General features: G+C 48.7%; 1 protein-coding gene across 1 annotated transcript in view; it reads left to right on the top strand.

Annotated features, from left to right (window-relative positions):
- RTN4R (reticulon 4 receptor) overlaps positions 1-13,008 on the top strand; it is a gene marked incomplete at both ends in the record, with an annotated part of 74,254 nt that extends 61,246 nt beyond the window's left edge. Inside the window, one exon of the mRNA XM_080628372.1 lies at positions 11,576-13,008. Coding sequence (XP_080484498.1) covers positions 11,576-13,008 — 1,433 coding nt within the window. The remainder of the gene's footprint in view (positions 1-11,575) is intronic.
- Positions 13,009-15,541: the final 2,533 nt, after the last annotated feature.

Genomic DNA, 15,541 nt, shown 5'->3' with positions numbered 1-15,541 from the left:
TGCTAAGGGGATCTTTTGTTTTCTCTGGAATCATCCTTAAGCAACTTGCCTGTGGAGGCTGTGAAGTAGCATCTCCAGAGAGGGATGCCCAGCTGAGGTGAGACCCCATCCATCAGGAGTGGTTTATGGAGAGTGACGGTAATCATAGAATCATCCATAGGTGGACATGCAAGCCGCTTCATAAGGAGCGTGCATGGGAGTGCTGTCAGAATTAGATGACAAGGTCCCAGTTGGTTTTCAACATCTGAAAACCAGGGAAGTCCCAGAGGCAGGGAAAGCCAGTGCCCATCACTGCTTTAAATCAGCATGTGGGAAAGCCCAGGAGGTGAGGAGAGGCTGCTCGGGTCGATCTCAGTGCTGTGGGAGAAAAAGGAAATGTTAACAAAGCTACAGATCAAAGGCATAGAAATACCATTAATTTCAACTGATAGATTTCCCAGAAATATTCTTGAGCCCTGTTGAGTTCTCAGTTCTTTCTGATAGTGTTTTTAAAGATATTGCTGTCACTATTATTTATTAATCATATTGCCACAATGCCAACAAGCCCCAGGCATGGACTAACATCCTGTGTATTGGATGTGGATCAAAATCCCAACAGTTTCTGCTCATGTATCTAGATTTTCATAATATATTTAGACTTACTTTTGGCACTTGATCTACTTGGTTGAAAATATACTGTCTGTAGAATCAATGGAGAGCTATTAAATGGATTAAGAAACAGGCAGCTAAAAGCTCTCAGAATGTGACTGTTGTTGGAGAATCACTGCTGAGCAAGCTGCGTGCATGGTGGCTGTGCAGGACTCAGCTTTCACCCCAGTGTATTTCACAAGTTTCATAAATGATCCGGAAAACATCTATAAATTAGTTGCCCGTAAAGTTCACAGCCAACTCAAATTTGGCCATGATAAATAATGATGAAGGCAAGCCCCTAATGCAGAGCAATGGCAATTGCTTGGTAGACTGGTAACATTGAAACAACATGAATTTTAATACAGCTAAATGCTCATTCATCCATCTCCGAGTGTGGAATGTAGGCCACTCGTCAGGCTGGGAGACTGCCGGCTCGAGGGCAGCGGCTCTAAAATTGATTTAAGGGCCATACTGGATAACAGGTGATTATGAACATTTAATGCCCTGTAGTCATGAAACGGATGAACACGATCTCTGAATAAAGAGGGGAAGGCAGAGTCTGAATAGAGAGTTTTCATCTACCTTGATTAAAAAGCAGGAAGGCGCTGTAATCTGCTCTGGCTGTAATGAGACCCAAAGGCTGGGAGTTGAACCAAGGGCTTTTGGCACGGAGATCTGGTGCAAATCCTTGGTGGTGAGCTATGGGATGTCTGAGCTCAGGGTGGGTGTTGTAAAAGACATGGGCAGCCCAGCCAGGCACCAGGGGCTGCTGCCTTCATTGATTCTCAAGCTTCGCCTCAGCTGCAGGCTGGGATCTTTTCCCCATTGCTCGCCTCCCTGACTTCCATGTAAACAGCAGAGTGTATCACCAGTGTCCTATTGTATCCTGGTTTAGCTTCACAGAGGCTGCACAGCTCAGAAAAACGCGTTTATAGAGTCGTGGATGTTTGTGTCTTATCTGCTGGGAGCGGATGAGATTGCTGCAGAAGGGCAGGCAAGCATGTCTAATGCCGAAACTGCAATGGAGACAAAGCCGGCACTTGATAGACACAGCGGCAGTTGAATTTGCACACTTATTAAAGATCAGTCCCAGCTTTTATCAGGGAATGAAAGGATGAGCCATGGGAACGTCGCGGGGATGCATGCCAGGCTGCTGGGAGGGGTGCCAGGAGAGACAGGGGAAAGGAGGCAGAGAGGATCTTAGGCTGGGCTCTGTCCCACTGCCTGCATGAAAGGGTCAGGAGTCCAGGGGAGCATTGGAAGGTGCCCTGTGTCAGCACCACAGAGCTTGCTGTAAGGCAGCTTCATGATAGAGACCTTACTTTTCTGCTACTCCACTGCTCAAGGTGACAACTCAAGGGGTAGAGAGCTCTGGTCATCCAGGCTCAGAAAGGAGAACATCATGTGGTGAGCAGGGTAGAGGAATAGGACCTTCAGAGATCTGTGTCTGCTCTTGTGTCTTCTCTTCTGGCTGCTCTTTGGAAAAGAGCTTGTGTCTAAAGTTGAAATTAAAATGCTCTCCCTCTCCCTGTCCTGCTTGTGTTGCCTGGGGCGTTAGCTCCCGAGCTGTTCCTTCAGCTGCAAGGGTTGCCTGTGTCCATGCAGACAACATGGGAAACTACTGGAGCAGCTTTTCCTCCCAGGCTCTTTCCTGGGCTTCACTCCTCCACTCCACATCATCTGCAGGTGCTGGGTCTGTAAGCAAAAGCTGAGACAAGTGCCATTGTAGAGGGAAACCGAGCAGAGCGCTGCCTGGTGCAATGGGGCACTCGCGGTGCTGATGATGTGTCGGTGGGACTGCAGCTGTGAGGTGGGGTGCAGTCCCAGATGGCTGGGGGAGCAGGTGTAAACGCCATCTGGAGCTTTACCTCTCCTCTCTATGAGTCACTCACACTCGGTGCTGTCACCAGAGCCAGGGCTGGATATGTAGGAAACTGTTCTTAGTAATGGTGTTTCAAAGCATTCCTTTGGGCTCCACAGGAGATCTAAGTCATCTCAGGAACCAAAGTTTACTTCCTCTGGAGACCTGTTTGTCCCTGATGTTTTACAGATATGGCACAGATAATACTAACTTCTGTAGGAGCTAGCTGTGATTCACAGTGTGTATCTTCCCACTTCATTCTTCACAGTGTGAGGATTGAATGGTGGCAGTATCACAGATGATCATAGAGTCATGGAATGCTTTCGGTTGGAAGGGACCTTAAAGCTCCTCCAGCTCCAACCCCTGCCACGGGCAGGGACCCCTTCCACTGGAGCAGCTTGCTCCAAGCCCCTGTGTCCAACCTGGCCTTGAACACTGCCAGGGATGGGGCAGCCACAGCTTCTCTGGGCACCCTGTGCCAGCGCCTCAGCACCCTCACAGGGAAGAGCTTCTGCCTTAGATCTGAGAACTGCAGGGAGGTCTCCCCAGAGCGCAGTAGAGGGGGAGAAGCTCCTCCCTGACCTGCTGCCCATGCTCCTCTGAATGCTGCCCAGCATACAGAATGTTTAGACATCTGAACCTAACCCCTAACTTCTATAAGTATGGCCTCACGCTCTAGTACTACATCCAGTTCCTTTGGGAACTGGATCCATCTACATGAACTACATCCATCACCTTTGGGACTGTGATGCTCTTCACTCCCTGTGGCAGTACATCGTCAAATAGCCCTGCTCTTCGGTATATCTAGCCTCTACCATGAACGACACAAGATTCCAGCAGAAAAAATATCGTATGTGGTCGGAAACGAAAGGTCATTTGCGTAATGCATCCAGGCAGGAAATGGAGGCAATGCATGTGACATTTCCGAACTCCTGGGCGTTCATCTTTTCCACCTAAATCATGCTCCCTTAGTGTGATTTTTGGACTTAATATTGTGAGGATATTTTTAAGGGAAGAAGGTAAAAACGAGTTATGTCTTGTGCAACTCTTAGAATCCACCTGCACAAACCTCCAGAGGGCTTTGAATGCTGCTTCTTCAGCAGCGCTTCAGGCCGAGCTACACAACTCATTACGTGAGCTGAGTGCAGCACAAACCTGAAGCAGGGCAGCTTCAGCCATTCACGGGCACGTGCCAAAGCAACTCCCGGCCCCATCCCTGCCAGGGGCTCTCCAGCGCTCCCAGCATTTTGGCAGCAGCATTGATTTAGCCTAACAACATTTGGGCAGGGTTATATTGCTGGTGTGTTGCCAGCAACATCAGGGAGAGGAAGGAAAAGGTGATAGTTAACGGTTTATATTTCAGCCAATTTGAATATGAATTTAATAATAAAAAGCCCCTCTCTCTTCTGTAGCCAGAGGGTTTTCCTCCTGCTGAATTTCAAAAGCTTGCTGCAAGCCATGGAGGTGTGAAAGCATCTCAAGGAAAAGGTCACAAGAAACCTTCACAGGAGAAAATAGCAAGGGATTTAAATAGTGGAGTCATTAGGTCCCTGTATAACAGCAACACTAATATGAATTATTATAGCCTCGTAATGCCCTGTGAGGCCAGGGAATGAGGAAAAGAAAAGCCCTTGTTATAACAAAGGAACGTGGGAAAGCTGCAGGGAGTCAGACAAGGGACCATTCGGGCTGGTCCAACACAGGTCAGAAGCAGATGCTGAAGGACAGGCAAAACTAAATGGTGTGAACATTGCCCTGGCATAGTCCCCACGCCCCAGGCAAACAGTGACGCAGGACCTGCCTGCAGCAGAATGTCCCTGTCTCTACGACAGACTGTGGAACCTTCTTTCCACTCCAGCAGGTTTCCTCCAAGCCCTAGGTCGTTGTATGGAAGCTGCTCTAGACACTTCTGCTGTACTTCTCAGCATCTTTTCCAGATCCTCTTCATGGTAGAGGTGGGAGGATGATACTTGGGATGCAACTGCAGCATGGACTCATGCAGAGAGGTTCAGATGTCCTGCTCTGTCCCTTGCAGCTCCTGCACTGTGCCTGTTATCATTCAGCATCAGGCTGAGCTTTTCAGAGGGCCCTTCACAAAGACCCCAGGATCACTTTGCTGAGTGGCAATAGCTCATGTTATTTGTTTAGGTAAGGCTCTGGGCTGTTTGCCAGTGTACATTACTTTGTATTTATAAATGCTGAATTGCATCTGCCATCTAGTCTGTGGTTATGAATTTTACCGTGAAACCCTTCACTGCAACAAATCATGTGCCCAAATATCCACTTTCTTTCAAGCAGAAATATTACCATAGTTCACAGTTGTGCCCAAGTCTTAAAATGTAAGCTGGTTGTAAGCAGTGACATCTTCCTGATCCAGCAGCCAAGCTGCAGCAGTAGCTCACAGGAACAAGGTCTTGGTAATCCCTACCTATCCACACAGGCTAAAGATGCTCCTTAAAATGGTTTACATAAAAAGAGGAATAAACTTTGCTTGAATCTTTGATATGAGGTTATCAGGCATTAAAAAGCTGACCTAGTTATCACTGTTTCTTATGGATAGGCATAGGAAAACCTTATGGATATCCTAGGCCATTCTTCAGTGAGTGCTCTTGCCAGCTCTGTGCTCTGCCACCTCACCTAGTGGGACTAAGACTCTGGCAATTCTATCAGCAGAGGCAGAATTTTCAGCTGTTCTCATGTGAGATGTAATAAATCTGCATGTTTTCCATCTGTCCTGTTTCCAACTATCTATTGCATAGCTGGAAGGGAAAAGCTTCTGACCTTTTAAAGGGAAAAGCTTATCATCTTAAAGGAAAAACACGGACTATTCCTGTAGAAAAGGCCAACCCAACCAGTCTGTGATTTATGTCAGAACAAACTGCAGCGGCCAGAGGAGCACAGGTCTGCAGGAGGAGCTGTGTCAACTCTGCCAGCACTCCCGTTGGCACCTCAGACCCTCAGATGGAATTAGCCGCCTGTTTTTAGGCAGCTGGGATTTGACACTGGAACAAGGTGGAGGTGTTCTGGTGTGAGCTGCGACTCGGAGCTCCAGCCCATGAGCTCCTGACCCAGTCACCTGAGCCTGGAGCGTGCCTCAGAACAGACACGGAGCTGCGGTCCCTTGCTGCAGTGACATCTCAGAGTGTTCTCCTCAGCTGGGACCTTCTCTGTTCATACCTGCTCTGGGTCCTCAGCTCCCCAGAGCTTAACAGTGGTTGCTTCTCCCAGATGCTGTGTGGTGACAGAGCATCACTCCTCTCCTCCTCACCCTTCAAGCCACTCCAGTTCCACCATCACGAGCCATCCTTCCTCTCTGCCACAGAAGGAGGGAGGAGGCAGCAGAGGGGAGAAAAACTCCACCCTGGGGTGATACTAATCCAAACCAATTCTCCTTTCTCTTTCACCTCTCAATTCTCCTTCAACTTGAAATGCATAGAAGCGCTACCCTCTTCCTTTTGGCACTCACAGGCTCACACACACAGACGCACCTTTGGTCACAGGATAAAGCAGCAGACACTGAAGCTGCTTTGCAGAGTATCTTCCGAAGCCATGTGCTGAATTTCAAACAATACCCGTTCAGAACAGGGAATTAAGCAGCTCGAGTGTCTCAGTACTATAAACAAAGGCAGAATGCTGTGTGCATCAGCAAAATGCCTTGTATTGTAAAGTGCTCCCTTTATGTCCAACCAGGAGAGAATTCAAATTATTATTGACCCTCCACTGTAGGAAAGGCACATTATAATATCTCCAAATCAATCGAGACAAGTGCAGAGCAGCAGAGAAAGGCCACGGCTCTGCAAACTGCTGAAAATTGCATTTTGTTTTGGCCTCTTACAAAGTTTGCAAAGCATCTATTAGAGGCCCCCAGAGCCTTTTCTTTCTAATTGCCATGTTTGACAATGTGATCGCACAGGGGACCAGTGGAAAGACAGATAATGGACCCGCTTTAATTGCTTCCCAGTTCCATGAGTCATAACACTTCTGAGATGGCAAAGGGGAAGTGCGGCAGTTTGACTGAAGGAGGTTTCTGGCTTTTAAGAAAGCTCTGGAGGAATAAATGCTAAACTCAAAGCCAAAGTTTTGGAGGGACTGAAGGTTCCAGGCACGGGGTTTTCTTTCATCTTTTGCTTTTGACTGGAACTATGCAGTTAAGGTTTAATCATGTTCTGGAAGGGGTGGGATGGCTTCCTGTCTGGGAAAGGAGGGAATGGGTGTCACGCCAAGACCCTTTTTCTCAGGGATGGGCACTGAGGTTGAGTCCTGCAGGCAGTGGAGGGTCTGGCATCAGTTATCCAGCAGTGGTGGTAGAGAACACTGTGTATGCAGAGCTCCAGGTGGACCTATCTGGCAGGCTGATGGAAGGATGCTGCAGCTCCCTGCTGGGAGAAGGGTTGGCATGTATTTACAGGGAGTGTTTTTCCTGGAAGGGGAAGGAGCCCGCAGCTAGGGATGAACCAGGACTCCAGGAAAACAAGCGATGGCATTTGCTTCTGCCAACCAGACTGCGCTAGGATCTTAGCTGTTTCTGCACAGGTCCTCTGGATTCTTGTCATCTGCCCTCAGACCAGGGCTTTGACTTCTCTACTCAGGGCAGCACCCTGATGCTGAGAGCCCTCAGCATCATGGATACTGGGTGCTTTTCAAGGGGAGCAGGAACCCATGACATCCGTGCCATTTCTGGCCAGTTTTAAGCTGTCTCTGTGTGATCTTTACCTGATCACCCTCTCAAGGGCTTCATCCTTCCCCTCTACTTTTTGCCAAGGGAAACAAGCTGCAGCGTGGTGTACAGGACATTGTAAAGGCTCTGGGCACAGCCAGGATGTGCCACAGCCTCTCTGAGAATGGACTGCCTTGTCTGGGTGCTGCCTTCAGCTCAGCTGGATGAGCCCTGTGACGTGGTGGTTATAAAGGAGGAAAAAGAGGATGGAAAGGAAGAGGTCATCAAAAAGGGAGAAGAACAAGAGGAGGTGAGGAGGATAACGGAAGAAGGTGGAGTGCCTGGTTTTGTACCTGGGTGCCCAGTTCATGGGTGTTGAGGTGTCCGGTTGTACACACATGTGCAGTACAGTTGCCAGATCAGTGCTCCATCTCCTTCCACTGTGTTACGGTCCCAGCTTTGTGCTAGAGCAGGAGGCTCAGTGAAGTGATGCTCCACACCATGCTGCAGCATAAAAGGGCTTGGGTCTGTGCTTTGCTTTGTGGCATCTGGCTAGAATGGCTTTAACCTGCCAGAGGGGAGACTGAGATGAGCTCTTAGGCAGAAGCTCTTCCCTGTGAGGGTGCTGAGGCGCTGGCACAGGGTGCCCAGAGAAGCTGTGGCTGCCCCATCCCTGGCAGTGTTCAAGGCCAGGTTGGACACAGGGGCTTGGAGCAAGCTGCTCCAGTGGAAGGGGTCCCTGCCCGTGGCAGGGGTTGGGACTGGAAGAGCCCAAACAATTCTATGATTCTATGACATTGGGACCCAAAACAGGTGCCTGTTTCAACTGATGAGCTCCAGCCCCAGGAGTGCAGGGCAGTGATACCATTGACCTGTCTCGACCTTGTAGGGCTTGGTGTAGGGTGAGAGAAAGTGAAAACATGGGTGTACATTCCGGGCAGACAGGAATAAGCTCTGCTGTGCTGCAGACCATCCTAAAACGGTGTCTGTGTTAGCATGGCTTGATGCCAGGTCTTAGCAACCTTTCTGTCCCAGGACCCTGCCTTGTGCTCATCCCTGTCCTAAAGTGGTCACTTGGCATCTGGCCTGGGAAGAACGGGTCACCTTGCCTTCCCAAGGCTGTCTGTGGACTGCACCCATTCCTGCATGTGATTGAGGTCCTGAGCCAGCTGGGAGCCCTCTGATGACTGCTGGGTGCTGAGCCTTGTTATGGATCAGTCAGAACATGCTTGAGCTGCACGTCAGGAAACTAACTGGAAAGAGGCTTTGCGGGATGATTGACAGTAACTGTCTCTGGTGGAAGGAGCTAATCTGAGCAGCTCGTGAACACCAGGTCCCTAATTAAAGCACACAGGCCAGCCCTGCCTGTAATTAATTTCCCTGTGCTGCTCGGCTGGCAGCTGGCTATCAGTGCCACTGACTCACAGCTCCCAGCAGCCTCAGAGACAGCGGCAGCAGGAGAAGAAAATCTGTGTCTCAGAGTGGAGCAGGATTTGCCCCTTTCCTTTTGCTCCGCTGTGCTGGGGAGGTGCTGTAGCATGCCTCGAGCCCTGCACACATTCAGGAGCTGGGACAGGACCTCGCTCTGTCCATAGGAAAGGGCTGGTGATGCACGGTCGGAGCACAGCGATGAAGTGATGCAGAGGGTGCTGGGGCATGGCTGTCAGGAGGGGGTGGCACAGGGCAGGGTAGTATCTATGTGCACGGCTTCTCTGCCAACTGCTTTGTGCTCTCTTTTTCTCTCCCTGTGTATATACATAATTATTATGCACTTGCCTCCCCTGGCTGGTGCTGGAATACGACTGTTGTCATCATGATTCCTCTCGCACAGGAATGGTTCTTCGCATTCACTCCACTGTGAGTGTGTCACATAGTTATAAGGCATGTAGGATGCATCTGGGCTGTAGGCTGTAGCCCTTGTGGCATGGCCAGGACAGGGAGGATCAGCTGGGAAAAGCCATGGAGCCTGCTGTGGTCTCTGCTTCCGAGTGCTGTTCTGCTGGAGCGGGTGCTGTTGTGTAGTGAGGTGAATCCCATTGCTCCGGTGCCACCCCGGCCCCCATCATCTGAATCATGACACTGGAGAAAGAGGCTGCAGGAAGTCTTATTTCTCTGGCTACAGGTTTTCATTATCAGCTGGAGAGGAATCGTGCAGGACAGAGGGTTGCCAGCATTGTTTTGATTTCCCAGAAGGCTCCTCTTGGTATGACATGTCTCCAGCAGGGAATTTCAGTTGTCTCGTGTTACTTTGCTCCATACAATGGGACGTGATATGTCAAAACATGACATGCCAGCCAGAATGTGTCATAATACTGCACTCAACACACTGCCTTCCAGGGTTGCTCAGCAGCTAATAATATCAGGCTCAAATTATCTCTGTGTGCTGAGCTGTTATTTTTTCTCCCATGTGGACTCTGATATATAGAAGTCTCCTGCTTATATTGGACTGTTGGATCACCACAGATTTATTAGCGCACATAGGGAATTATTTTGACTAGAATGAAGCTCAGGCCTGGGATCCCATGTTGCAGAGAAGTGACTTTCCATCCTTGGCTTCTCCAATACCTTTTGTTCTTGTTTCAGTAAAAAGTTTGGTGAGATTTCCATATGATTTAATCCATTATCGCTGGGGTTTGAAGTTGCTACTTCAGTGTGGAGATGATGTGGTTTCATTAGCAATGCGATTGCCTTTTAGGCTTCTCCATGAGATGCAGCTTCTTGTCTCCAGGATCCGGCCCCGTGTGCTGCACAGTGTACGCGTGGCTGGATGCAATCAGGCTCTCTCCAGTCTTCCCAGTTTATCCCATTCTGCATCATTGTCCTTTTTCGCCTGCCTTTTTGAACTCCACTCTTTCACCTGAAGGTGTAACAAGGCATCAACATGCCTGAACAGTATTCTCAGTCTTTCAAGGAAGAAAACAACCTCCCACAAGAGCGAAGTGGGGAAGCTGCTGTGGTTCCTGGGCTGGAGGAACATGCTCTTTTTGCCAGAGATACTGTGATGAGATGGGAAGGAGACACACGTGTCCCTGCTCACATGTGGTATTTCACAAATGGAGCCTGCTGCTGCTACTGTTGCCGCTCATTCATTTTAGCTCCTGTCTGCGGTTTAGAGGAAGCAATCTAATTACTTGCTGCTAATTGCTGGTAAAGCACTACTGAAGCTGCTTTTCTTCCTGCCTTCCCCTCCATGGGTAGGAAACAACAGGTCCGTGTGCAGGTGTCTCAGCTGGAGGTTCCCTCCAGGTCCCCTTTCAGAAGATGCTGGTGCGCAGCCTTTGCCCATCTCCAGGCATCTGCCCATCTCCATCCGCCCTTCTCCAGGCCCTTTCACAGCATCCCGCATGGGGCTGGTGAATGTGGTGAATCAAAATGCTTCCTTGTGATTCTTGTGCAGCCCCACTCCTGGGGAAGCAGGTGATCATCACCATGGAAGATGTTCCTCTCCAGGGTTCTTCGACCCCAGTGGGCTGCCTGCATGCTTGGGGCACATGGAATCTACTTGTGCCTTGCAACCTTTGAGGAATCCCTGAATCAAACATTGCACACGATTTCCTCCAACAACAGCACTGCCCTCTGTGGAAAAACATGTTATTTTCTCCTCTTCCTCAGTGGCTGCACAGATTGAAAGGATTAAAAAGAGGAGAGAGGAATGGAAGGAAGAATATGTGGCATAAATGTTTGACCAAGAGAAGGAAAGGATGCTCTTGTACCTGAGACCTCTACAGGCAGGTTGACCTGTAAGTTATTCGGGGAACCTTTCACAGTTATTCCTTGCAGGAAGACTAGATCAGTCCTGAATTGTTCCCGGAAAGTCGCAAAAGACACATTTCCACCTCACATTTTGGGTGCAATCTGGAGACACCTGCTTGGTTTGGGGAGTTGTTCAATGATCCGGAAAAGGAAGGAGTTGGTGGCACTGCTGGAATGGGATGCAGAGCTGCTTAGCACAACCCTGTGGCTGCAGGCATCAGCCACAGCTGGGCAGATGCTTTCCCATAAGCTGAACTGCTCTAATTGTGCCTGTGGCAGAGACAAACGTCCCCCTTGAAGACAGCTCCTTTGCTCAGAGGTAAGCTCTTTGGAATAGGCCATATGTTAGATGTGCAGCCAGGACCCATGATGCAAATACATAATGATGCTGGCTCTCTTTCGTCACCAAAGTCAGAGGCCTGAGTGAAAGAGTGAAAGGCCGAGGAAGTGCTCAGACTTTGTCACTACAAGTGTGTATCGATTTTATCTCCTGTGTTGAGTGGTAGAGCATTTTTAATTCTGCATTTTAATTGTTTGGCTCCCCTGGCATATGTTGTTTGTGGTTAGTGGCAATGCACTTAGAAGGGTGATTTTCAGGCTCATCTATTAGTTGCAAAGAAAAGCGTTCTCCCATAACCCTGCTTAATTTGCATACTATTTTTGTTATCCTTTAGGAAGCAAACTGCTGATTTTGGTGCTTTGCTTGAACATCCAGTCAGAAGTGGAGTCTTGCCCCGGGGCGTGTGTGTGCTACAGTGAACCGAAGATTACAATAAGTTGTCAGCAGCAAGGACTGACAGCAATCCCCACGGAGATACCCATTCAGAGCCAGCGCATCTTCTTGCACAACAACAAGATAACCCTTGTGAGGTCCACCAGCTTCACCTCCTGCCGCAACATGACGATTCTCTGGATCCACTCCAACAACATCAGCCTAATTGAGCCTGGAGCCTTCTATGGGCTCAGCAAACTGGAGGAGTTGGATCTCAGTGACAACACGAACCTGAAATCTATCAACCCTGTCACTTTCCGGGGTCTCGTTCACCTCCACACCTTACACCTGGATCGCTGTGGGCTCCTGGAGCTCTCCACAGGGCTTTTTAGAGGGTTGTTCTCCTTGCAATATCTCTACCTTCAGGACAATAAACTTCAGAATCTGCTGGATGACACCTTCATCGACCTTGCAAACCTCACCTACCTGTTTTTACATGGTAACAAAATAAAAAGCTTGTCAGAGAACGTCTTTCGAGGGCTAATCAACCTTGACCGGCTGCTGCTGCATCAGAACAGGGTCAGCCTGGTTCACCGCCGGTCTTTTCATGACCTTGGGAAAGTGATGACCTTGTATCTGTTTAACAACAACCTGACCGTGCTGACAGGGGAAACCATGGCTCCCCTGGTGTCCCTTCAGTACCTGCGCTTGAACGGCAACCAGTGGATCTGTGACTGCCAGGCTCGCTCGCTCTGGAATTGGTTTAAACAGTTTAAAGGATCATCTTCAGAGCTCGAGTGCCACCTTCCCCCCCGCTTGGCAGGGAGAGACCTCAAGAGGCTGCAGAGCGCTGACCTGGAAGGATGTATCGTCGACTCCTACAACCAGATACGAACAAGTGTTTTTAGCACTAAGACCAGATCTGGTAAACTGCCAACTGGGATCCCCCCTCTCAGTTCCCACGATGGCTCCTCCAAGTGCTGCCATCCAGAAACAGATAAGTCTTTTATTTATGAAGCTAAAGGCAAGGCAGGTCCTTCTTCCCACAGCAGCCGGCCATCCTCCAACAACCCTCTCAAGGATAAGGAGAACATGTCCAAAACTAAGTACGTTGAGACGGACCGTACCAAAAATGGCAGCAACAAGCAGATAAACGATTCCCCCTTTGGGACCTTCCCCAGCATTGTAGACCCTCCATTGACCAAGTTGAGACCAGAATTTCTAGAGCCTATTGAACCTTCCACAGTCCCAACCAAAAAGAGGCAGGGCTGCTCTAAAAAGAACAGATCAAAGGCCCAGTGCCGCCTCACCCAGCCAGGAAACAGCTCCACGTTACAGCTCAGCCTAAGCCTTTTGATCCCCCCCTTGGTGTGGAGCTTACTGTTATTCTGCTAAAACTCTTTTCCTGGGTTGATGACACTTTAATACTAGACTTTTGCTGACCTCCGTAAATGTTGCAGACAAAAGCAGAACTACCATCCACCCTGAGAGAGCTTTGTTACACAAAACTTAACTGGATGCCTTTATAACAAAACCCACAAATCAAAAACAAACAAAGACAAACACCAAGATGTACATAATTTATTTGTCCTGAAACCTGTGAATTATACCTTTGGTCTTCGGAACTGCACTTGCCCAAAAGCAGCTTTTGCTACAGCAGATGGTAAAGAAATACGGTTTATTTACAGGAAAAAAAAAGTGTAAGAAATGCTCTGAAAAGAATGTCTAAAATCTGTTTGTAACTTGACATCTTACTGAACAATACTGCAGGTTCCCATTTGCAGAGGTAATGAATTTGATGCTGTTTTAATCCTATGTTTATGAATATTGCAGTTTTTCTGTATTCATTCCATCACGCCATGTTTACGGGCAGCATTTGTTAAAGAATGCTGCCTTTTCCTCCACAAGATTGCAGTATATATAGATATGCATTTTATTTTACTTGTGTACAAGTATACAAAAAAAAAATATAAAATAAAGATTTCTTTTTCCTAAATGGTTGTCATCTGCAAGAGGTGAAGTTCACTAACCGGCCACAGAGCTGGAACAGTCACAGGATGCCAAGTAATCTGTGATCCGAGGGCAGGTTGAGCATTTAACACGACAGTAATAAATAAGAAATACTTGGTGTGGTTATGCAACCTTTAACTGGTGCCAGCAAAGGGTTTCCTTGCTTGAAACATGCTCTGCTAATGCTCCTGTTCCCCTTCAAACTGCTGCACTCCTTCACCCGATGTCATTCATATTTCAGGATGCTCAGAATAGCAGGAGATAATAGCCCAGCCCCTTGGAACTGAGGACTCCAGGTTGCAGGTAGAAGAACGTTAATGAGCAATCCCAACAAGTCAGGCAGGGCCATTTTTCGTCTGATACGCACAGATAACTAGATTCAGCTCTGTGATTAACGAAGCAGAAGGTAGCTCCAGATCAGAGCAGCACTTCAGGCTTTGTATTTATGAAATAGGGTGCATCTCCCCAAACACGCAGCTCCTGACCTGTAGATTTTCTTCTGTGCTTCTCTCTTCAGGAAGACTATTGGGATATTGAGGTTTGTGCATGCAAGACCAGCCTGTCACATGCAGGTGGCATGTAATGGAGGCTAGAGAAAAGCAAGAGCAGTATCATGGTCCCAAGGTCCTGGGAATGCGTGCTAGAGAACTGTGTGTGCAAGTCAAGGCCGAGGGGCTCCAGGCAGCCCTGGCCACCCTTGAGGTTCATAGCACTGATGCTCAGCTTCACAGAATAACCACAGGTGGAAGAGGGAGGCACCATCTCCAAGCCAGGTGTGAAGGACACCAGCAGGGCCACGACTTAGTGCCAGCCTTCCTCTGGGCTAGGTGGTTGATGAGGAGGGAACAATAACCATGGGCAGAAGCAGAGGAGGTCGCTTGTTGAATGACTCATGTTCCAGAAAGACTGTGCTGCCGCAGGTTGGGCAGACAGCATAGCAGTATCTGAGACCCACCTGCAATAACTTCATGGGGTACTTTGTGCCTCTGCTACAGCCAGTTTCCACCTGTGTGAATGACAGAGATGGCAATGCCCAAACTGGTGCATTTGTGATGTCTCTTTCAAATCCATCACTGGAGCTGCCAAAAAGATGTGGCATAGGCCTGTACTAGTGAACAGCTCACTCTTGGCACTGAGATGGGGACTGATCTGTCAGTACCAGCTCTATGGCTGAGCAGGAGATGCTATGCCTCATGGCCCTGGGATCTCAGCAGATCTGACTGCTGTTATCCCAGCTCCATAACCAGCATCAGCCTCTGCAGAGGAGCCAGGCATATTTTGGTGCAAATACACTGTTCTACCCAAAGGATGAAGTAAGATCTTGGTGCCCTGTGCTGGGATTCTTAAGTGTCTTGGTAAGCTAGACAGCCTTGACTGTCCTAATGCCTGCATGCATGTCCAATTTATGTGCATACTTATCTACAAAGACAGGTGAGTGATCAGTACATTACCAGCTGCTTTCTCTAACACTTGCTGGGATTTATTCCCTTCATGCCAGTGGTGAAGGATTTTCTGGGATGCTGCATGGCCAAAGCAGACCCTGGCACCTCCTACTCACCCAAAAGCATCATTCAAACCCTTGAGGGATTCAAACACCTGAAGCTGAACCACAGTAGCAGAGAGCAACTCAGACTGGCTTGGCCACGGGGTCAACACCACTCCAAGCCCATAGAAAAGCCAGAAGGAGGATTTCCTCATGCTGCAATGGGCAGCTGTGATAACTCCCATGCCTCTTGTGCACAGCGGTCAGTGAGTCTTGTGGTCAAAATGCTTATGAGAAAATCAGATGAGGTGTAAAATCCAGGATGAACCTGGACAAAAGATTAAAAAGAGAAAGGAAAAAGAGCAGAGCTGCGTGTTCTGGCATTTCCTGAAGCAACTAAATGGGCCCTGAGCAGACCTAAGGTCTGGGCTTGCC

The sequence above is a fragment of the Psittacula echo genome (assembly GCF_963264785.1).
Source record: "Psittacula echo genome assembly, chromosome: 13".
Lineage (NCBI taxonomy): Eukaryota > Metazoa > Chordata > Aves > Psittaciformes > Psittacidae > Psittacula > Psittacula echo.
Note: the sequence above shows the minus strand (reverse complement) of the source record. Positions and strands in the feature narration are given on the sequence as shown.